The sequence below is a fragment of the Microtus ochrogaster genome, linkage group LG4, assembly GCF_000317375.1.
Source record: "Microtus ochrogaster isolate Prairie Vole_2 linkage group LG4, MicOch1.0, whole genome shotgun sequence".
NCBI classification, from domain to species: domain Eukaryota; kingdom Metazoa; phylum Chordata; class Mammalia; order Rodentia; family Cricetidae; genus Microtus; species Microtus ochrogaster.
The window spans coordinates 43,777,466-43,801,464 of NC_022030.1; the positions used below are offsets into that span (position 1 = coordinate 43,777,466).

The 23,999-nt window shown below is 47.7% G+C and overlaps 1 protein-coding gene across 2 annotated transcripts; it reads left to right on the forward strand.

The window, feature by feature from the left end:
- Nucleotides 1-12,434: 12,434 nt before the first annotated feature.
- On the forward strand, nt 12,435-19,468 carry Fzd5 (frizzled class receptor 5). 2 transcript variants are annotated; one of them, XM_005361470.2, is made up of 2 exons: nt 12,435-13,064; nt 13,348-19,468. In XM_005361470.2, exon 2 carries the CDS (start codon nt 13,596-13,598, stop codon nt 15,354-15,356), a length of 1,761 nt encoding a protein of 586 aa, XP_005361527.1. In that variant the 5' UTR covers nt 12,435-13,064; nt 13,348-13,595; the 3' UTR covers nt 15,357-19,468. The 2 variants fall into 2 exon arrangements, with proteins under 2 accessions (XP_005361527.1, XP_005361526.1); XM_005361469.2 differs by having other exon boundaries at nt 12,435-12,957.
- The last annotated feature ends 4,531 nt before the right edge of the window (nt 19,469-23,999 follow it).

A 23,999-nucleotide genomic window follows, 5' to 3' on the forward strand; every position in this document is an offset into this window, starting at 1 on the left:
AAAAAGAAAAAAAAAAAAGAGCCCCAGAGAGGTTGATTGCTCTGTTCAAGGGCACACAGCAGGTTCTCTGACTGAGATATGAATCTGGGTTGCCCCTGGCTTACCCCAAGGGTCTTTCCACTGTGAGGTTCCACCACCAGTCCCACAACAAGACCCCCATCACCCCTTGCAGAATTGGGCACCCATTTTTTTTTCTAAAGCTTAGAACTAAAACTGTGACTAATTAGAACCAAGTGTTTCCTCACCTTGAAGTCACCAGCTAAAATCCACCGCTCCAAGTCCCAGCGCGCCCGCGGCTTCTGGGTGACAAGCTCAAAGGAAGATTATTGTCTCAACTCAGTCCTCTGTGTCTAGGTCCCCACAAAATGGAAATGGCTTTACTTGGGGAAGAACAAGAGGACAAGATGAGATGAAAAGGAAGCCCGTTTAGAATGGATAAAAGGAAAGCCTTTTCCCCCCACTGCACACAATTGACCCGGGAACCCACTGCAGCAGGATATTAAGATCAAGGGCGAAGATTTGTGTTTTAAAAGATTAGACATTTCACATGCATATCATCAACAGGGATATTCAACACGATGAAAGTGCCAGGGATGAAAGTTCTGGAGCTTCAGGGCCTCGCTTGGTCACCAACTGGGCCAGGTAAAAAGAAAAAAATAAAAGTCTCTGGACCATCTAAGACTTCATAGGAAGGCAGATTTGGGGGATTCCAATTACCACCACCGTGTGACAAAGCTCTCCAGGCCAGTCCCGTAAAACAACATGCATTTAATTACGCCCCAGACACAGCGGCTCAGGGATTGAAGAGGGGGCAGCCATGACTCCCTCTCATCTCTGCTCAGCGATCTCTGATCCTCTACCGGGAGGGTTTAACTGGTTAGGGCGATTTGAAATGGGTACTGGGGTCTTCTGGGAGCACCTTTACCCGTGTTACCAGACACCTGACCCGGGATGGAAGAAGTTTCTCACTTACCTGGCCCCATCAAATGCAGCACCTACGTTGGCTTCACTGAGGGAACAGAAGGAAGAGACCCGCCAGCAGGAGCATCTCCTTCCTGCCTTCTCTCCCCTCGTCGGTTCAAGAAAACTGTTCTACGAGAACCAGGTAGAAACCACATAGCCATTTGTGAAGTGTCTTTGGCAATCCTACTGCATCAATTTCACCACATTCTGACGACAGAGAGCATCACACCTACACACACACACACACACACACACACACACACACACACACACGCGCGCGCGCGTGTGCGCGCACACACGCCAGAATTATGACCAAAGGGACCTGGGCCTCCCTCTCTACCTCGTTCCTCCCTGTGGGATGACAATATTACATTGTAGAAGAGCAAAGGAGGTGGGTTGTTTTTTAAAACTATCTTTGGAAAATAGAAAAATGTAATCTGCTAGGGAAGGGGCTGGGTGTGTGAGATTCCCTAAGAACACACAATCCAGCGAGGAAAACAAAAAGACGAACGAGTAATCAATTGACTATGAAACAACTCGCGGGGTGGTTATGTGAACCGTCCCTCTACGCACTGCCAGAACTCAGGAGCTGGGGCGTTTATTTTTGCTGCTGAGACAAATTTCCGGGACAAAGAGTTTAAAGGAGATTTTATTTGTCGTATAGTTTCAGAGATTGCAGTCCGGGGCCAGCTGGCGGCATTGTTTCTGGAGTGTGGGGGGGTGGAACCTCCCTTTGCAAGGGTGTGAACCAAGCAGAGCCGCTTAGTCAGGGCAGCTAGAAAACAGGACAAGGCAGAGATGATGGGAAGAAGGGGAAAGAGAGAGGAAAAGAGAGAGCATGCTCCTGCTAGCAGTTTCCTCCTGCTTGATTCCTCCTGGACTCCCAGCCTCTGGCCTGATTCACCCAGTGTGGCCTTCTCCTATATTAGCTCACCCTTTCTAGAGATGCCATCCCAGGAAGGCTAGACCTACGCTTTACATAGTGCCTGGGTGTGTCTCTCCAATCAAGAGTAACCACCACACATAGGGTATTCTTCCTCCCCACTCTTTTTATTTTAATTTTTTAATATTTATTTGTTTTTATGTGCACTGGTGTTTCAGCTGCATGTAAGTTTGTGTGAGGGTGTTGGATACCCTGGAACTAGAGTTACAGACAGTTGTGAGCTGCATGTGCTGGGAATTGAACCCTGGTCCTCTGGAAGAACAGTCGGTGCTCTTAATTGCTGACCCACCTCTCCAACTCCCCTCCTCACTATTTTATTTATTTATTTATTTATTCATTCATTCATTCATTCATTCATTCATTCATTTGAGACAGGGTTTCTCTGTAGCTTTGGTGCCTTGCTGGAACTCGCTCTGTAGACCAGGCTGATCGCGAACTCATAGAGATCTGCCTGTCTCTGCCTCCTGAGTGCTTCTCTCTCTCTCTCTCTCTCTCTCTTTCTCTCTCTCTCTCTCCCCCTCTCTCTCTTTTAAAGATTTATTTATTCATGCGTTTTATGCGTATGAGTCCTCTGTTTTCGTGTACAACAGAAGAAGGAATCTGATCCCACTACAGATGGTTGGGAGCCATCATATGGTTGCTGGGATTAAACTCAGGCCCTCTGGAGGGCAGTCAACTGCTCTTAACTACTGAGCCATCTCTCCAGCCCCTCCCCAGTCTTTTTAAAGGAGTCATTATATCCATCCATCTGTTCAATTTTCCATCTGGTCCGGAACCTGCATTCACCTGCCTAGCCCAGGACCCCGCAAGGACTCAGCAGATATGAGCCGGCAGAGTCAAGGAGTACTTCATGGGGTAGCGGTGGAGGACTATGGCCCCACAGGCAGCGACAGCTCAGCCTGACAGTGATGTTGAAGGGTGTGGTGAAGGCTTTGGAAGGGTGGATAACAGTTTTGCTGACTGAAAAGAGGAGAGTAAATTCTTGTTGATAAGTCTCCTCCAAAGACTTCCACCAGGCAAGGATAAGTAGATATCATCTCATCTCGAGTGTGCAGGCTGTGTGGAGCAGCCAGGATGATCTTGGTTGCAAGTGGCTGAAAATACAGCCACGGTGGGGTTGAAAATGAAGTGAAGGATCCTAGCATCTGATAAGAAGTCCTGAGTCAGGCAGCCTCAAGTCATCCCTCCTGAGTGTGCAGCCGAGCTTGGTGTGCACACACAGGTGTGTGCAGAGGCCAGAGGAGGACAGGGGACATTCTTCCTTATTGATTTCTTCTTCTCTTCTCCAGCTTATTTATCAAGACAGGATCTCTTTCTGAACTGGGGGCTCACCAGTGAATTGGACTGGCTGGCTAGCAAGCTGCTGGGTTGCCCGCCTCGACCTGCCAGTCTTGAATTATAAGCACCGTTCTGTGCGGGTTCAGGGGATCTGAACTCAGGCCATCATGTGTGTGCAGCAAGTCCTGTGCTCACTGAACCATGTCTCCATCAGTTTAGTTCATATGTGACTACAGAACATACCCACAGGCTGCACACACCTGCACTGCATGTATCCCATGTAGACAAATCCACGGGCGGGACAACTCTTTCTTCTTCTGAGTAAATCTTTACTGTGAGCCCCTTCGTGACTTACTTCCCTTTCATCCTCTTCCTTCTTGAGCAGGATTGCGGCTCTTGCACTTGTGTAATTCCAGTCTTTGGAAAAAGGAAAGCAGTATGGTCATGTGTTATAACCCATGGCTAGGACCGGATCGCCTGACTTCTTTCAAGTATATGATAGGGAGAGTCAAGTAGGGCAATAAAAACATTAGAAACCAACCAGGATTCTATAAGGAAGGAGAAAGGGGAGATGAGCTGCAATAGTGTTTGTGACACTAAGCCTGGAGGTCCTGCTTCTGTTTTGCTGTTTTTCCTCTCCCAAGTTCATGTGGAAATTGCTTTGCTCTTAATAAACAGGATGTTTAAGAAGTGATCAAGCCGCAGAACCTTCCTGATGTGGAACAGTGTGGAGCACTTGCCTAATATGCACGAGGCCCTGAATTCCATCCCTGGGAGGAGAGAGAAAAGCTACCCTGTCTCAAATGTACTTATAAATTGAAGATAGGCCCTAGTTGTTTTGTGGATAAAATATTATCCAATGTCTTTACTTTCTCAAGCTCTTTCTGTTTCTCTCCTTTGTTCTTTTACATCACTGTCAGTTAATCAAACAAACACAGTATCAGTAAAGAAGTGCTATATACAGGATGTACATATGGATAAAGTTTATTAAAAACCTTTTGGTTAGACCTGAGGGTACCTCGGGTAAACAGCTACTCCATGATAGCCTGGTGACTTCTAGCTGCTCACTGTTTGAGACTGGTTCTTTCTGGTTTTATGTCCTACGCCTGGCCTGATGCTTCTTTCGAGGAAATTCTTACCCTATAGCAGACATCGAAGAATGACTCTTCTGACCTCCATCCTGTCCTTCTGGTAATCTAGTTGAAGACATCCGGAACACACAAGCAAAAAAAGATACTTCTACGCAGCTAGGTGTGGATCTGTTGTCCAAATGTCTTCAAAGAGATATGACAGGCAGATAGAGAGACGCAGAGAGGGAGCCTTCTACCGTCACTACAGGCAAGTGAGGCTAGGAGCCAACAATAAAAGGCGGCTCGTGGTACTGGGCTCGGCATCACTTCCCAGTGGCAAGTTGTCAGCTCGGAGGGTGTGGGAGGCAGTCACAGGAGCCTGACTTCTGGATCCTGGCTACTGTGGTCAGTGCCTGGACTCAATACACCCAGGGCAGTCGCCTGATTTCCACGTCTCCATTCCTTCCCACAGTTGCATAAGCCCCTGCTTGATTCATAGTACTAAGTTCAAAACACTCAAGAATGGTTTCTAGTCCCTGTATTAAACCCTGATGAATTATCCAACTCATATTCAGTCTTTTCAGTTAAGTCTGGGTCTTTTCCCTGAGCCCTCAGCTTGAGTAAGGGATCCCTTTAAATTCCCACAATGCCCTGCTTTGTCAGACCATGCCTTTCTAGTTCCATGTTCTTGACAAGCACTGGTAAACAGCAGGTGGGGAATCATTGCTCTCACGGTATTGTTTTGGGGCATTAGGCTGGGAATCCAGGGCCTTGTATCAGCATCAGGTTTAATGTCAAGTCTTAGGTTCTGATCACTGGCAAGTGGGAGGAAAGAATGTGAGAGCCAGAGGATGGGGAAATATGTAACAGAAGGATGTCTTCTGGTCATTGGCATACCTGAACTCACTTTGACTGTGGCTATCTACGCAACGATTGTACCAGATCAGGCCAGCAGCAGTTCTTTATGGAGCAGAGGAGGCCGTCAGAGAGGACAAAGTGGTGCGAATCTTATTTTTTTTATAAATAGGGATAAATCTGTAGTTTATTGATGTATGAAATAGTCAATTCCAAAAATGTAAAGAACCAAGTCCTGAAATCCAGTATAAGGAACACTCTACCTCATGCCTGATCTGTTTAAGCCCAAGCGCTGAGTTGCATCTAGATTTCAACTGAGTTGTGGGAGAGTCCAGAGTTCTCAGCTCTTGCGTTCTCTCCCCACACAGCAGAACTGAGGGGACTCCACCAAGTCAAGGAAATCAACTGTGTGACATTATCCCCTCATGTTCTGTGAGCAGCCGTGGCGAGGCTCACAGGCAGGCTTGCAGTTGATGGGCATGTAAGTGTTGAGGTGAGGGACATACCAAAGGGAAGACATGCAGCCCCTCTGTGCGTTACATAGCTCATCTGAACCACAATTTCTTCATCTATAAAATAGGAGATAATAATAGCTAATCTTCCAGGATGGGAGGGAGAAATTCCATATGTAAAATGTTAGCGTGATACGTATACAGGAGACACTCGGTTCTCACCCATTGCTGTTATTGGATCTGTCACTGCTCGTGTATTTATGAGTTCTGTTGAGTTTAGCCTTGCAGACTCACATGCAAGCAGCCTAGAATGCTTTTATTCCTTGTCCTGACAGTTCCGTTTTGCACACGGATGTGATGAATACCTTTTTGCAGAAGGCCCATGGGGTTCAAGTTTGTAGCTGTACTGAGGAAGAAGCAAACTAATTTTTCCCCCAGTAGTTCTTAGCCCTAGATAAAAATGAGAATCACCCAGAGAATCAAAAATCAACCAGCAACAAAGAAAACTTGAAAACAGTATCTACAGCTCAACCAGAAATCCCAGTTCTGTAGGGTTCAAGGTTGAGGGGATTCTGAAGGGTCCCTGGGTGATTGTAACATGTAGTTGAGAGCTGTTGATCAATGTGGGAAAGATTAATACTCCTCAACCTTGGGGAGAAAAAGAAAGCTGCTTTTACCCTTTTATAATCTTCACTGTGGTGTGGGAGGGGAGAAGGCGGAAGGTGGAGTGGGATTGCTCGACCTGTAGGTGCAGAAGACATTTTCATTATCAACGCAGGAACATGGCTCACGTGTTTTCCCTGGTTGGCCCCTTGGCTTCTCATCGGAAAGCGGCCGACGCGATGGGAAGAGGGTTGAACAAAGATGCTGTGGACTTGTGAGGAGCTTGCCTGGAAATACCCGTGAGCACCAGGCTGGCTGTGGATGGCTGGCTTGTGGCAGCACCTGTGCACACAGGTGACTGAGGATGCCAGCTGTATGCCCTTTGGCCGGGGCAAGTGACGAGCCCTGCTTTGGCATTCGGTTTAGTAGCGAGTGCCAAAGATAACTGGCGACAGCTGGAGTGTGCTCAGGAATAAAAGTGCAAACACCTCAGAAAACTGGGGAAACAGGAACGTGGAACGGACCTTGGAAGGAGTAGCAGCCACTGAACGTGTGTGGACTCTTCGGGTGCTAAACATGGTTCCTATCCCTTCACCCCACAAATCTGATTTCTAATGCCAACTCGATCAGATAGTTAAGTATTTCAAACTCTTTCCTACAGACATGAAGGAGGAGCTGCAGTGGGCCAGTGAGCTGTCCAAGAGTGCAAGGTGAATAAGGGAAAAGCTGGACTCGCTGGACTCGACAAAGCGGGGTCAAGCTCATCAGATAAGTTCACCTCGGCTTCACTCGTTGCTTTAGTCTGTGAGGCTGTGGAGGAGGCTGTTGGAAGTGTGTAGTTAGCACACCATTCCCACCTCAGTTATTAAGAGTTCAAGGTTAGACTGTCTCAAAAACAAACGAACAAGCAGCCAAATAAATAAATAGCATACCAAGGCTGCCTGCCTGCCCGTATCTATAGCACTGAGAATAATAATGCATTTGTAAAAAACAGAGACTATGATTCCAAATGTTTAAGTATTCCCCATAATAAAATAGAAAACTAATACTCTCTTTGTTTGTTTTTGAGACAGAGCTTCTCTGGTTCAGCCTGAGAAGTGACTATCCCGGAACTCGCTTTGTGGACCAGGCTGGTCTCGAACTCACAGAGATCTGCCTACCTCTTTCTCCCGAGTGACAGGATTAAAGGTGTGCACCACCATGCCCAGCAAATTAATACTTTTTAAACTTATAGAATGCCATCCATTTTGAAATGAGATAAGTAATATCATTTCCAAATTTTCAACAATCAATAAGCATAACTAGAACAGTAATTTAAATTTAATTTTATCAAGTTGACTCTATAAATATGCTATGTTTAATATAGCAGTTATTGGAAGTGTGATGTTTGTTTAAATGTCTTTATGAAGGGACAGTTGGTAGTGCCCCAAGTACTTAAAAACTTTTATTTTTGGAGATAGGCATGGTGGTGAATGCCTTTAATCCCAGCATTCCAGAGGCAGAGGCAGGTAGATCTCTGTCAATTTGAGGCCAGCCTGGTCTGCAAACCCAGTTCCATGTCATCCAGGGCTACACAATGGGACTCTGTTTCAAAAAGAAAATGTAAAAACAAAATTTTAAAAACAACTACATTGTATCTTTGGGCCATAAAATGGCCCAGCTGGCAAAAGAGCTTGCTTGTCATGCAAACCTGCTATCCTGAGTTTGATCCTCCCAACCCTGGGTGGGAGGACAGCTTTGACTACCAAGGCATAACTGCACCAGGACACACACCTGCATGCTAGCTGGGCGGAGGTGGCACACACCTTTAATCCCAGAACTTGGGGGGCAGAGGCAGGTGGATCTCTGTGAGTTCAAGGCCAGCCTGATCTACAGAGCTAGTTCCAGGACAGCTAGTGCTGTGTACACAGAGAAATCCTGTCTTGAAAAACCAAATAAATAAAAAATTGCACCAGCACAGACATCTACAGTACTAATAACAAATAAGATTAAATTGAGAGTATCCGTATGGGCTGGCAGAGTATTTATTATTTATCGGTGACAGATCACGTCCCTAGGATGTGTAAGAACCGGGTGCAGTCCCCAGTGCTAACGTACATGCAACTGGGTCTTTTTGAAATACGTGTTCTAGTCCTTTGTATAATAAATGGAAACTTGGAAGAAAATTTTGTGTTTTAAAGGTGATTTTAAAAATTAAGTTTAATTAGATTATGTATTTATTGTGTGTACACATTCATGTGTGGGGGTTTATAGTCATGTATGCCTGCATGTTTGGAGGCCAGAGGCCAGTGCTGGGTGTCTTCCTCTACTGTTCTCCACCTGACTTTGGAGACAGGATCTCTTTTTGAAGCAGGAGCTCAGTGAAAGACTGGGAGGCCAAGAAGTCTACAGAGACCTCAGCACCTGCTATAGGTGTTCTTCACACCCAACTCGCAGATGTCAGAGATCTGAACTCTAGCCCCTAAGGTAACTCTTTAAATTGATAAACACAAATTGTATTTATTTATGACTAAAACATGTTGTTTGAATATATCTATAGTTTCTGGGAAGACTAAATCAAGCAGTTTTAGCATATATAACACATGTGTATATTTTCTTTTTTTTTAATCTTTTTTAAATATATATACAAGGTTTCATATAGCCCAGACTGACCTCTAACTTGATGGCAGGCAAAGATGGAGGACCTTGAGGTTCTGACTTCCTGGCTCTTCCTCTGAATGCTGGGATTATAGGCATTACCACCATGCCTAGCTAGGTGGATTGGGGGTTGAACTTGTCTTTGTGTTTGCTAGGTAACAAATTGAGCTACATCTCCAGCCCACATGCTTATCATGTGTGTGTGTGTGTGCGCGTGTGTGGTAAGAACACTTAAAACCTATTCTCAGCAATTTATACCTGTATATAGTTATTAACTGTAATAATTATGAAGTATAAAATTCTATGCCCTCTTTGTGGACTGAATATTACATCCAGTGAGCTGTTCTGGTGCCAGTTTCCTTATCTTATTATTTCAAGTATGAAATGAAGTGAAATATAGTATTTATCTACCTAAGATATGTTACATAATCAGCATAATTAAGAAAGACTATTCTGTTTTTAGATTTAATTATTATTTTTTTAACATTTTATTTATTTATTATGTATACAATATTCTGTCTGTGTGTATGTCTGCAGGCCAGAAGAGGGCACCAGACCTCTTTACAGATGGTTGTGAGCCACCATGTGGTTGCTGGGAATTGAACTCATGACCTTTGGAAGAGCAGGCAATGCTCTTAACCACTGAGCCATCTCTCCAGCCCTAGATTTAATTATTTTTAGGTATATGACTGTTTGGTCTGCAACTATGCATGTATACCATGTGCATGCCTGGTATCCATGGAGGTCAGAAGAGGGCATCAGATCTCCTGGAACTGGAGTTACAGACTGTTGTGAGCCACTCTGTGGGTCCTGGGACTGAACCCATGTCCTCTGCAAGAGCAGACAATGGTCTTTTCTTAAACTTTCTTTTTTATTTATTTTTGTCTTTCACATCATGCATTCCAATCCCTCCCATCTACTCTTTCTGCTCCTGCAACCTCCCCCCCCCACAATAAACAAAATAAAATTTAAGATAAAAGTTGCTGCCTTGTGTCGTGGACAGTCTGTATTCCTGGATCCGAAGGACCCTCCACACCTCCACCATCTCCTGCCCTCCAACAAATACCAGATGTTGGGGTGGGCCAACACTTAGCCCTGGTTCTGGTCCTGCACGGTTGGTCAGCCCTCCAGCTCTCTCTGTCTTCACACCACCAGCCTAGCCCTGGCTAGTTCATCCTGACCAGCAATAAACAAGGGGCGGGGCCAGTCCCCAGGCTTCCAGTTCCTCTGGGACAGTTCTCACCATCACCTTCAGGGACAGCTCTCCTGTGCTGCCCAGTTCAGGTACAGGACCACTCTCCTGAGTGCTGCAGCTGATGAGCGGCAGGAACAGCTCTCCTGCTCTTAGGGCCTCAGGGCCAGATGGGGGAGGAGGTTATATTCCCCCCCTCAACCCCACACCCCTCAATGCTGCCACAGAACAGATGAGTAATGGGAGCAGCTCTCCCATCTGCCTCAGGTGTCGTTGAGGGGTGGGGGGCAGACAGTGCTCCTAAGTGCCGAGCCATTGCTCCAGCCCCAGTCAACCTATTTTAAAATAATCTTTAAAGTAACATATGAGGAAAGGCAAAATTAAAACACAAAAAGGTATACACACTTATTTGTCACTTCTGGGGACGGGGTTTGGGACACAGTTTGCCAGTGTAGTCCAGGTTGTCCTCAAACTCAAAATCCTCTCGCCAGACCTCTAGAGGGGTGGATTAAAGGTATGAGCCAGGCCCAGTTAATGTTTCCTTCCATTGCTACAGTTACCGCTTGGAATCTCCAGCCAGAAATCGGATTTTTACCGTTATTAAGAAGTGGGATTGACAGAACAGTGGATGATAAAGTTCTAGTCAGAACCAAGCACAACAACGCGGCTCCTCTGGCCAGATTCCAGTGTGAGTGGTTTACATTCTCCAACTGCAAAATAAATTTTATTATTAGCCAACACTTGTCCATCCCAGCAACATACACAGCACATACAGGGTAGAGGCCTCCCTTGGCGGGTCGGCAGGCTGTACATACTTTCCACTCAGGGTGCCTTCCCTTTGGAGCTGTGGAATAGTTTCTCACCCTCCACTAATTCCGAGCCTAGAATTTTTGTAGACCTTGAGTGCCAAGCAGTTACTAAGAACAAAAGAAGTTAAATACGAACACCTATAGAGCTCTGGGAAGCAGAGCAACTCACATTTTAAGCATTTATTGATAGCCATGGTGTCCGTGAAGAGATAGTTTATTTCTTTTTAAACTTTGTGACTGAGATTAAAATACAGTTTCATTAGCGTCCACAAAGCCTGTTGATACACAGAAGGTGGCTTTTTCGCCCTTACAAATGGCATGGAAAATGACAATAAGACTCAACAGATCTCAGGCCCTGAGGCCAGTCTCAAGTCTTTCAAGTAGCCTTAGGCCCGCTCCCTTTTTCGATTTTTTTCCCTCAAAGGAAGAAAAGGTTGAAGGAGCAGTATACAATTTAAAGCCTCTTTATAAGCGTGTGAGTGAATTTCAAGAATGCTGAACTCCTCATTCTCCCATCTTAATTAGAACGCGTAGAAAAGCGACATTTATGGGACGTTTAAAATTCGCAGCATACTAGCCCGTCAGGAGAGCGCCACTGTGTGTCCCTGCGTTGACTGCCTGCAGCAGGTTTTCCCCGCGGTCCTGCCTGCCTGTCCCCCTCCCAGGAGGTCCCAACCTAGCAGCAGCCAGCCCCTGGTGACCCAGCACCCCGAGCTGTACTTACCCTGCCCCAGCCCGAGATTTTCTCTGCGGGCGACTGAGTACTTGCCCGGGATTATAAACCTCGACTGCTAAGGACTAATATTTCTAGTGCCTCCCAAAACGGAAAAGAAATTCACTCTCTTCACCACAGTAAGATTTTGTTGCTTGTACGAAAGCGCAAAGTCTGGACAATATCGGAATTTCTAGAGGAGGTGGGAGTAGCTAAGACTGTTTCAGATTCCAAGTTTGCCATCTGAACGCCTGCTGTGTACCAGGGCTCACCCAGGGAGGAGCACAAGTTTGTCAAGGTCTCTCTGTCTCGCTAGCTCGGCCGTGTAGGTAGGTCGAGTCGTTCTGGACTTAGAATCCCACGGAATTCAGCTCGCCTACCAAGGTGTAAACGATTAACAAACACGTGGTTGCTCATTAAGTATTGGCGCGTCTGTCACCCTGCACAAGACAGACCAGAAGGGAGACAGGTGGCACAGCTGAAATTGACCTCTCCGTTCCTCTTGTTTAAAAGCGCCTGGCCTCCATAAGGACGCTGATCCGGAGAGAGGTGGCCTGGTGGAGGCCCTGGAAGCGGGAGTTGAGAAAGCAGACCCTTTCGGGAAAGTGAGTCGGATATAGGGCGGCAGCCGCAGAGAACTGCAGAAGGACTTAGAACCACGTTTCCTGCCCGCGTTCTCTAGGCGGCCTAATTAGCATTGACCACGCCCTCTTCACTTCCCGGCCCGCTATTGGCTGACGCTCTTCCACCGCCCGCTCCGGGCGGGGCCGCGGGGCGCTCAGGGAGAGGCCGGGGCCACCGGGAGGTGGGCGGGGCCGCACGAAGCGCTCGGTGGGGCGCCCAGCTCCGGGCCGGGTGGGAGGGGGCGGTCCGGGGGCGGGGCCTCCTGGCGGGCATTAGAGGCAGGTGACCCGGGCGGGGCGGGAGAGGGCAGTCAGCCTGCAGCCGCGACTCCGCCGCGTCGCTGCCGTCGCGCACCGCTCGGAGCTCGCTGGAGGTGGGCGAAAGTGTGCGAGAGCGCCGGGGGAGGAGCCGAGCGGGGTGCGTCCTGTGAGCGCCGCCACCGCCCCCCGGAGTCTGCTGGAGCGCGGAGCCCCCTGCAGGGGAGGCAGCGAGCGGCTGGCGGGACGCGGCGGAGGGCGCGGACCATGCAGTCCCGGCCCGGCCAGTGCCGGCTGCTCGCTGTGCAGTGAGGTGGCAGGGTCCCCTCCGGCCTCCGCACCCCTACCTCCTTCAAGCCCAAGTGCTGCCCGGCGCCCTTACCCTTCGTCTGGGCCCCGGGACACCGGTGGAAGGCACGGCCTGTCCTTGCCCTGCTCTGCTCGATCATGCCGGGGGCCCCGAAAGAAGAGAAGGCAACTGACCGGCCCGCGCCAACCGTGGTTGAGGGGCTCCCTGCTCTCTGAAACGTCCCCCACCTGCTGCCATGTGTCGCCGCCACAGGTACCTAGCTTGTCGTTAAACTTTTCCTGCTCTGGTCGGATTCGGAGTCGCGGGACGGAGGAGCCTGGCTGGCTGCAGACATCTGCCGCCCAGCAGGATTCTCGGAGGTGAGAGCCCGCGTCTTCCCCCTAATCCCAGTTCTCCCGGTTCCTCTGCCCCTTTCTCCAGGACTGTGCTCTCTGGCCCCAGGCACAACCTGCAGGGTCGGGCCAGGAAAGGGAGGCAGGCGCGGGGAGTGGAGTTGGGGGAGTCTTAAGTTTGGTTCCAGGAGGTGGAGGGGTGGAAAGGAGTTAATCTAGAGATTGGAGACCGGGTACGAAGACCGAGTGGTTGGTGCTCCTCTAAGAGGGAGTGGTTGCGATTTTTCTTACCCTACCCTTTTCTTTTAAGAGTTGTGTCCTTGGAATCGGAGCCCTACTAGTCTCTCCAGCCCTCTCTGGCGCGGAGCGCTGCCGGCGGAGGCAGCGCCTTCCCGAAGCAGATTGTCTTTGCACGGATTTCTTTAAGAGAAAAAGAAACCAACAGGTTGCCAGCCCGGGAGTCACATTCAAGGTCCCGGAGAGGGAAGCCCCGGCCGCGGATTCGTCGGTCAGCGCCGACCCTCACGGGCACCAGGAGGCAAGGGGAAGAAGGGGGCGATGGCCCGGTCCGACCCGTCCTCGTCGCCTTCGCTGCTCCTGCTGCTGCTAGCGCAGCTTGTGGGCCGGGCAGCGGCCGCCTCCAAGGCCCCGGTGTGCCAGGAAATCACGGTGCCCATGTGCCGCGGCATCGGCTACAACCTGACGCACATGCCCAACCAGTTCAACCACGACACGCAGGACGAGGCAGGCCTGGAGGTGCACCAATTCTGGCCGCTGGTGGAGATCCACTGCTCGCCGGACCTGCGCTTCTTCCTGTGCTCCATGTACACACCCATCTGCTTGCCCGACTACCACAAGCCGCTGCCACCGTGCCGCTCCGTGTGCGAGCGTGCCAAGGCCGGCTGCTCGCCACTCATGCGCCAGTACGGCTTCGCCTGGCCGGAGCGCATGAGTTGCGACCGTCTCCCAGTGCTGGGCGGCGACGCCGAGGTTCTGTGCATGGATTATAACCGAAGCGAAGCCACCACCACGTCCCCTAAGTCCTTCCCGGCCAAGCCTACCCTCCCAGGCCCACCAGGAGCGCCATCTTCCGGGGGTGAGTGCCCCTCGGGAGGACCATCTGTATGCACTTGCCGTGAGCCCTTCGTGCCCATCCTGAAGGAGTCACACCCTCTTTACAACAAGGTGCGTACCGGCCAGGTGCCCAACTGTGCGGTGCCCTGCTACCAGCCGTCCTTCAGCCCCGATGAGCGCACGTTCGCCACCTTCTGGATTGGCCTGTGGTCTGTGCTGTGCTTTATCTCCACATCCACCACCGTTGCCACCTTCCTCATCGACATGGAACGATTCCGCTACCCTGAGCGCCCCATCATCTTCTTATCTGCGTGCTACCTGTGTGTGTCGCTGGGATTCCTGGTGCGCCTGGTCGTGGGCCATGCTAGCGTCGCCTGCAGCCGCGAGCACAGCCACATCCACTATGAGACTACTGGCCCTGCACTGTGCACGGTCGTCTTCCTCCTAGTCTACTTCTTTGGCATGGCCAGCTCCATCTGGTGGGTCATCCTGTCGCTCACCTGGTTCTTGGCAGCTGGCATGAAGTGGGGCAACGAAGCCATCGCAGGCTATGCCCAGTATTTCCATCTTGCTGCCTGGCTCATCCCCAGTGTCAAGTCCATTACAGCGTTGGCACTAAGCTCCGTGGACGGAGACCCGGTGGCCGGCATCTGCTATGTGGGCAACCAAAACCTAAACTCGCTGCGTGGCTTCGTTTTGGGCCCACTGGTGCTCTACCTGCTGGTGGGCACACTCTTCCTTCTGGCGGGCTTCGTGTCTCTCTTCCGCATCCGGAGTGTCATCAAGCAGGGTGGCACTAAGACAGACAAGCTGGAGAAGCTCATGATCCGCATTGGCATCTTCACTTTGCTCTACACGGTGCCAGCCAGCATTGTGGTGGCCTGCTACCTGTATGAGCAGCACTACCGGGAAAGCTGGGAGGCTGCCCTCACTTGCACGTGTCCAGGATCCGACTCTGGCCAGCCGCGCGCCAAACCCGAGTACTGGGTGCTCATGCTCAAATACTTTATGTGCCTGGTGGTGGGCATCACGTCGGGAGTCTGGATCTGGTCCGGCAAGACCCTGGAGTCTTGGCGGCGTTTCACCAGCCGCTGCTGCTGCAGCTCAGGGCGGGGCCACAAGAGTGGTGGAGCTATGGCCGCAGGGGACTATGCTGAGGCCAGCGCCGCGCTCACCGGCAGGACCGGGCCGCCCTGCCCCGCCGCTGCCGCATACCACAAGCAAGTATCCCTGTCGCACGTCTAGGAGGCCTGTAGGCCCGGGGACAGTGCTGGAGTTGAAGGAGGGGCTTGTTTTGCTTGGTAACTTTGTGAAGGTCACTTCCGTTTACCTTCTTGGTGCTGGTACCCCCTTCCTGAGGGGCTTGGAGAGGGAAAGGGATCGGTTTCAAGAGAGTACCTGTCTTCAGTCTCCTACCAGGGGGCTCAGCTCACGTGCGGTGTATTCTAGTTTGTATTTCTTACTGCCTTCTTTAGAAGAACCCAGTTTTTAATTTATATGTATTTTAATTTTTAACTTTGTTGCATTTTGGCAACAAAAATACCTTTGCTTTGGGCACTTCACAGTCCTCAAGCGGACATTGTAATGAGGTTACCCTTGGTTCAGGTTCCTTTGGACTGTGTGGTCTAAATTAGGAAAATATATTTCCTATATGTGTGTCTTTTTTATGTGAATAGTGAAGGCTGCTGTGACTGGGAAGGTGCGGAGTGCCTTTTTTTTTTTTTTTTTTTTTAAGCTAGTTTTTCCTTACACTGCTTAGAATGTCCAGGACACTTAGAGACCAGAGGCCATCTGCTGTCCTCCCTGGGAATGGATCATAATGTGCTTAGGACGATCCCCAAGTGACAAGGGAGCTGGAGATTTTGTGACCCTTCTTAACCTTGCCCAGCAATCGTTGGGCTCTTTTCAACCTGGCTGCAGTCCTTCTCATTCCTGATAGAACGGGTGTCCTGTCTTGAGTCTGTTAGAGGTGGCGTTAGTGAGCTGGATGTGAATTCTGAACTTTGAGCCAGAGAGGGAGTGGGTGCTTCGTAAGAAGCTCCAGGGATCCCTTATTAGTATTTTTAAAGAAAAGAAACTTGTGCTACACATTTTTGTAAAAGTAAACCCACTCCCTTCTTCTGGAGGTACTTAGGGATCCTTGCTAAAGGGGGCTCTCTTTTAGATTAAAGGACAAAAAACGGATGTGCTTTCAGTAATTAAAGTAAATTCCCATTGCTTCTTATCTGCTCCTCCCGCCCCACCTCCTTTATCATGTTAAACAGTCTTTCTTGCTTTTCTTATTCCTCCTCCTGGAGTGCGGTGATTAGAAGCCACGCCCACCCTCCAATGAAGTGCTGCAGTTTGGGAGCGAGGCTCGTTACCTGGGAACAAACATTGGCTTGGAGGAAGGAAAACAAGTGTCCCTGAACTCGGGGCTAGTTTAAAGCCAGAGAGCCCCAAAGCAGCAGCACTGTCCTGGTAGCCTCCGGAAAGCAAACAAGACCCATAACTTACGCTTTGTAGAATGGGGCAGTGTAATACCTACTGCCGGAGGGACCCCCGGCCCCGCCCCGCTCTCTTTGCCTCCTTCTATGAAAGCCCGTCTAGTGACGATACCCCCTCACACAGAGTTTCTCTGCTATTAGAAAAGTCTGTTTGCTTTCCTAATCTGTTTAACCATTCATTCACCAAGAGTGTGAGGCCGTTACTGGGGGGAAAGTGCCGTGCACCAGCCAGCAAGGCCAGTGACCAAGACAGAGTGGGAACTAAACTTAGGGAGTGAAAATGGCCAAGCAATTAAAACGTCACAAAGCTTTCCTAGAAAAACAGCTGGAGTCTAGGCATCCCGGTTTTCATTCGCAGCAGCTGGGGGTGGGGTGGGGGATTTAAGCCTGAGTCAGCTTTACCTCCCAGGTACTGAGCGGAGAAATGCATAGTCCCCACTGGGAATTTAAATGCCTAAGACTAAATCTTTAGGTTGCTCTGAAGCCGTTCACGTTTGTAAACTGCAGTACCCTTACTCACTGATTTGAATCAAAATGAAAACTTTAGTGGCTTCCACAAAATCTCTACCCCTAGCTGTAGAACTCTGGGATTGTCTTACTCTGTTTATTCAGAAACCTCTTCCGGGAAGCTCAATAGGCTCCCTGTCTTCTCCTGTTTTTCAAATGAGGTCCTTCTTATCTACCACCTTAACCTCTGGGCTTGTTTAGCTCATCTTCCCCGGAGTCAGCTGTGTCTAGTTTGGGTTGTTTCCTCTTCACAAAGAAAATTGTGGAGGAATCTAGAAAAGACAGACAGTGTATCTAAAAGTTGTGGGATGAAGTGGATGAAAATGACTTAATTTGTTTAAAAATGATGGGGTTTTTTTTCTTAGCAACATGCTAAAGTAAAAAAAAAAAAGAACAATTAATTCCCTTTGAAAATAAGAAAGCTGGAACAGACACGATGCCAAGGCGGTGGCCTGTGGGGGTTTGGAAGCCTCGGAAGTCTCTTTTGTTTCTTGTCATCTTTGCTCTCCTTTCTTCTCCCCTACCCTAAGGAGACAGAGAGAGCCCACCTGCTTCTCCCCTACCCTAAGGAGACAAAGAGAGCCCACCTGCTTCCCTTACCGACACCAGTCCCGGCCAGCCCTAGCGGAGGGGAGAGGGAAGCCGCATGTACGAATGGTCACCCCCCTTTCCACCACACATTTTTCCCTCCTTCGCATTTCTGTCGTGCTAACAGTGAATGAAATGACGTGGAGAGCTGTGGGCTAGTTCAGTTTCTGTTGCTGGGGAGGACTTAGAGCTGCTCTGGCCACCTTGCTGACCTCTGTTAGCGTTGCACAGGTTAGAGGGTGAGGATTTAGGTAGTTGAAGACATGGGGCCTTAGTGACTCCAGTGGCCAAATGTTAGAAAGGTTTGGTTTTATTTTTTTATTATTATTTAATTTTATATTATTTCCCTCCTCAAATTTTGAAGTTGTCTAAATTGGATGAAAATCATTTTTCTTGGTGCCTTATTGGCTTATTCTTGCAACCCTTTGTCATGTTCTCATGTGACCATTACCAGTGACCAGGGCCTGTGTGCATGCCTTGTGTGCAATTGTGCGCGTGTACAAGCTTAAATAATGTGCTGATGGCACTTGTTCCAAGTTGGTATTCATTAGGCTGTTCCCTCCTGGGCCAGGGCAGCACTAATCTTGACACCGGCTGCCAGGAGAACAGGTCCTGGATCATACACAGAACCGTAATAACAGCGTCCGTGCCCTGCACTGGGAGTGCAGAATGGGAACCCCAGAGCTAGGAAGCACAGTTGTCTGCTTTAATGAACTGCTGCCCCTGCTAAGAAAGCTCCTTTCACTTTTGTGCTCTACAGAAAGGCCAAGGGGGGTAGGGAGGACAAAGCTTTGAAAGAGTGCTTTCCAACACCGGATGTGGCAGACAGGACCGAGCACATCACAAACCTAGGCAGGTGTGAGGGCCGGTGGCTAAGAATTGCCTGCTGCCTCTGTGTTCTTTCTTGTCTCCGAAGTCCAATCAAGTGATCCCGGGAAAGAAACAGCCTGGGCTGGGGAGCACGGCTCAGAAAGAAAAACTCTCCAGACATGAAAGAAGGGCGGGCAGGTTGTAACTAACCCGATTCAAACTCTCAGAAGCTTTTCTTGATGACAATTGCAGGATTTTTTTTCCCATCCAGGATAATGTCTGTGGTACATCATTTTAAGACAACATTAATTTACATTGTTACAAACTATGTATAGTATGTATGTTTTGTGGGTGTGTATATACGTAATATATATATTATATATATATATATATGAGAGAGAGATTTAGTGACTTTTGATACGGGTTGGTGCAGGTGAATTTATTACTGAGCCAAATGAGGCACATACCGAGTCAGTAGTTGGAGAACAGGGCATTCAGTGCTGTGTATGGTTTGCATACATGTATAGTGCCTATGCCATGCAGTAAGAATCATTGCTGTCACGCCAAATCCAGCACTCACAAATCAGAGCCAGCAATATCTTATTTGTAGACAATCAGCTTGAACCTGTAGATTATGACTGGCAGTGGTTATAATTCTGAATCCATAACATTAGCAAAAGGAAACGCAGAGTGTCTTGAAAAGAGGTTGGTTTTGTGCCTGGAAGTCAGTACAACAGCAATTGTGTGTGGTTATGTTAGTCTCAAGATTAACTTGTTGACCTTATTATTTTGGAAATTTTTTGTATTATATTTGTGGGAAGGTAAAATAATGGTTTTAAGATTTTTATCAAATATGGAGATTAGTTATTTATGAAAAACAAAGAAATGTCTATTTTTGTTTCTTTGTTCCCAATTCATGTAGATAACTTTTTAAAATGCATTAAAGCAATGGTGAAGAAAATGCAATAATGCTGTCGCGTCTTTTTCTCCTATTTATCAAGAAATGCATAGGATCTGAGATGCAGATTCTAACCTGATCACCCGATGTCTCAGATTTCTTTAGAGTATAAGCAACTGAATTTTCATCGTATTCCAATCACAAGAGGAACACATTTTCCTGACCTGTGCTTCCTGGATTTTTCCCGCCTGTACTGTGGTTTGCTTCATTATCCATTTGATGAAGGGAGCTCCGTGGGAGAGCAGAGACGTCATTTGTGTTCTGTTTTATAGATGTGTGCTCATTGTCCTATTTGTGTGTCTGGTTGAGGGGCAGGTGTCGAAATCAAATCAGGAGCTGAGGGGACCAAAATTTATTGAGAATGATACCCAGTTCTCCTCCATGTCCCCAGATAATGTGACTGGGCATCAGAATGCTTATTACTGGACTAGCTTCTGCATGTGGGTTCCTGCCTTGGGAAATTCAACTAAGTCCCTAAGGTAACACTACCTCATGGTGTTCTCAGGCATTGTGGGAAAATGTGAGGGAAAGATGGGTACTTAAGGCTTTAAATGTAAGGGGCAGAAAGATAATAATGGCTGTTTAATCCAAAGTCAATATGATTGCAGTGGACTTCAGTATATGTCAGGGAGGGAGAGGCAGTCTGAGAACAGCATCCTGCTGAAGAGCTGCAGTTCCCACTGGAGCAGAGGGTCCTAATATGGCTGGAGAAAATGTGGGCCTCCAAAATCGTTGGCAATAACACCATTTCTTCTTTCTTTTTTTTTCCCGTACATTCTTTTTTTTTTTTTTGTTTTGTTTTGTTTTGTTTTTCGAGACAGGGTTTCTCTGTGGCTTTGGAGCCTGTCCTGGAACTAGCTCTTGTACACCAGGCTGGTCTCGAACTCACAGAGATCCGCCTGCCTCTGCCTCCCGAGTGCTGGGATTAAAGGCTTTTTTTTTTTTTTAATGACTCAATTTACAAAGTTCTGAAGAGTTTGTCAAGATGGACGCCATGCTTAGAGGGAGACTGGTTGTGTGTATGTACTGAGGCTGACTGTTGGTTCGGATCCCAGCTCCACTTCTTATAGTCCCTGTATTTCAGATTTCTTATTTCTGAAGAGAGAAGAATAGTTACATTTGGGGGTTCAGATTTAAAAGGTTAAATCAGGTCAAGCAAGAAGTCTGCAGCTCTTCCTGGGAAGAGGCCAGCTTTCTCAGGGTCTGCATCATAATCAGTGGGGGCTCTTCCTGGGAAATGCATCCCAGTTTCAGCCCCAGGACTGGAGATTTAGTTAGCCCTGGGACTTTCGCTGGGTTTTGTTTTTTATAAAGATATTTAAATTTGGGAGTAGTTTTATGTAAATCTAAGATTACTCATTTAAAAAATTGCATGTATAATTAGGAGTCCTTGTTTGTTCCTTACCCTCACTTGTAATGCTAATCCTCTGTTATATTTTTGTTTGTTTTGAGACAGAGTCTCTCTATGTAGTGATAGCTATCCTGAAACCATGTAGACCATAGGCTGGCCTAAACTCAGAGATCTACCTGCCTCTGGGATTGGTGGGATCAAGCATGTGTTAATGTCTCAACCATGGTACGTGTTACAACTAGAAAGTCTTACTCCATCAGATTTCATACTAATGTCCTGGGACCCAGAGTTCAAGATACCGTAGTATTACATTTAGAGAAGGCTCACTGTTCCGTGGGTTTTCATCTGATGAGAGCTGGTGTGGTGACCCGACGGAGAAACAGTGGGATATTTAAATGCACTAAATTAAGTCATGGAACTGCCAGCAGTGTTGAGTTGGAAGTGACCGCTCTGGGAGTGTGGGTGGGCTGGTGCAGATGAGCTAAGTAGCCGGTTATCCTGTAAGCCACAGAAAGTCTGCATTTCCTTGAACCTGGCGCCAATGGAGGGCTTTTATGGTAGCCAGCGTGAGGCATGCCATATTGGACATTGGCCAGAAAGGTTGCAGGTGACAAAGCTGTGGTGTGTACTGTAGCAGGCCCTCAGGGGCTTGAGCCAGGTAAGGGGGGGTGGCATAAAGAAGCTCAGTCCGTGGAGGAATTAGTTCTACTAGAGAATAACCATTTGAACTTCAGGTGCTCTATAGACTTGAAGGGTAAGGAAAGGGAGCAGCAGGGTTTTTTAAGGCATGTTTATTTGGGTATCCTTTGAGGGCCTCAGAAATACATTATTTGGTATCTTGCTGAGGCTCTTGAGTTCTGGGAATACAAATGAATTTCCTTGGTCACACTGAAACTGCACTTTTTACAGCAGTTGTAAGGCTAGGTGTTTTAAAAATATTTTATTAAAGACTTTCCGAACCTTTTCCATTTAAAAGAATGTTAACTTTCCACTGGAGTCAGGATCCCTCATCTATACACACCCCTTCCTGCACCCCGAAGAGCTCAAAGCACAAGGTGGGATTGCTAACATTTACCTCACAGCAAGTGATGTTCTCTTTCTGGAAGACCCACTTCAAACAGCTGAGTGAAAAGAGCCCAAGAAACCAAGGTTGCTCTCAAGTGCGAGGGGAAACTGCCCTATCCTATCCTTCCTGGCATTTTCTGGCACAGTGTCAGGCCACCAGACAGGTTACGTGGCTGGCAGACTGAGGTAATCTTATGCTGGACTTGTTGGCCCATACTGGGCAGTTTGCATAGAAACTAGCACTTTACCTTGGGATAGTTCTCTGCTGAGGGCTTTCTTTCCAAACAATACTATCTTAAGAATGCAGCTCTGGGTGAAGGACCAGGCAGGCAGACCTGAGTTGTGAAAGGTTTGAGTTACCCTGCAAAGCTTAGCTTATGAAAGCAGTCTAACCTGATACCTGTGTTGTTAATACTGATGGTGTCTTTGAGCCAGGGAATACTGTATTTAGGGATATAAGAAACTAAACCAAGCTGAGCTGTCATAAAACCAAAGTTCTGTGTTGTTAAATTAAAAAAAAAAAACCAGGAAATATGAAAGGGTGGGCTGGGTTAGAATCTGATGCAGTCAAAGAAATCAAATCCTAAACACAGAGGGAATTACTAAACAACCACTTTTCAGCCTGCAGGAATGGTAGTTTTACTGGAATCAAACATGCACTTCAGATATTTCTTTTTTGTATAATCCATTACCATACACTAGTTAAAACTCTGAGGTCAGTGCGGTACACGTCTTTTATCTCAGCACTCTGGAGGCCGAGGCAGAGGCAGGAGGATCTCTGAGTTCAAAGCCAGCCTCATCTACAGAGCAAGTAGCAGGCCAGTGAGGCCTGCATAGTGAGACCTTGCCTCAAAAATAAATACAAATTTTAAATAGTTGAAGTCTAAATTACTAGAGGCTAAATTAAGAACCAGACAGACAACCATCACCACCAGTCTTCTAAGACAAATGCGGAACGGACGATCCAGGCAGACGTTCCTTTGTGTCATCTTCTCAGAGTACAGAGCCCTGAGAAGATGCTAGTTAGCACCCTACTGGTGATTTGGTTTTCATGCCTTGTCTGTCAGGAGACCCTACCCACTTTCAGTGACATTTACATTCTCAGTTGATCTAATTTTCCACTTATCAAAATGACTCATATTCTAGTATCAAGGTCAAAGAGGGAAAAGCAATTCCCAGTGATACTCATGGTACCTACTTTCTGCAGACACAATCCCTTTCTCAGATCACTGTTACAACATCTCAACACCCATGCAACAGCAGCATGTCAGATCTATTGAGAGCTGTAGTTACAGCCATTAGGTACTTGATATAGATGTTGAGACTCAAACTCAGGTACTCTGCAAAAGCAATACAGGCCCTCACCCACTGAGCCATCTCTCTGGCTGCAAGATACAAATTCTTATGTGTGTTTTTGGTTTTTTTCAAGATAGGGTTTCTCTGTAACCATGCTGGCCTCAAACTCAGAGATCCACGGCCTGCCTCTGCATCCTGGGTGCTGGGATTAAAGGCTTATGTTATTTATGACAGATTTTCACTTCCTAAAATTGTCATTCAGTTATCCTATGTCAAGAACAAAGGGGCCCATCATGGAAAGATCTGACTTCAAGTACTGAAAAGTAAAATATATGTGCAGCACAAGCAGGATTTAATACCAACTGTTTATGTCAGGACCCTCACCAATGAGCAGAGGCAGGGCTGTTCAACATTTCCAGACCTGCCAAGGGTGAGATTCCTGTTCAAAACAAAAACACCACCCTTAGGTTGATTGGGTTTATCCCACATGGAATGCAGACTTGAAACATCATGCAGCGAATTTTAAGCAACCTCAAACCTCAATCCAAATTCTCATACTTGTTTTATTCCCTGTGGAACATGTTCTAATTTGACACTATTCTAGCTACTTCTTTCTCTTTGGTGTATACCTATAATCACATATACTGGGATCCTTCCTGACTCTCCACGATGAACTATTCAAATGTGCCAGTGCTGCACGATGTCACTAGGTACCATGGCTAGACAGACTCCTGGTCACTGCACGATGTCATTAAGGACCATGGCTAGACAGACTCCTGGTCGCTGCACAATGTCACTAGGTACCATGGCTAGACAGACTCCTGGTC

Coding starts and splice junctions, on each gene's coding strand:
- Fzd5 (XM_005361470.2), top strand. CDS start 13,596: ATGGCCCGGTCCGACCCGTCCTCGTCGCCTTCGCTGCTCCTGCTGCTG.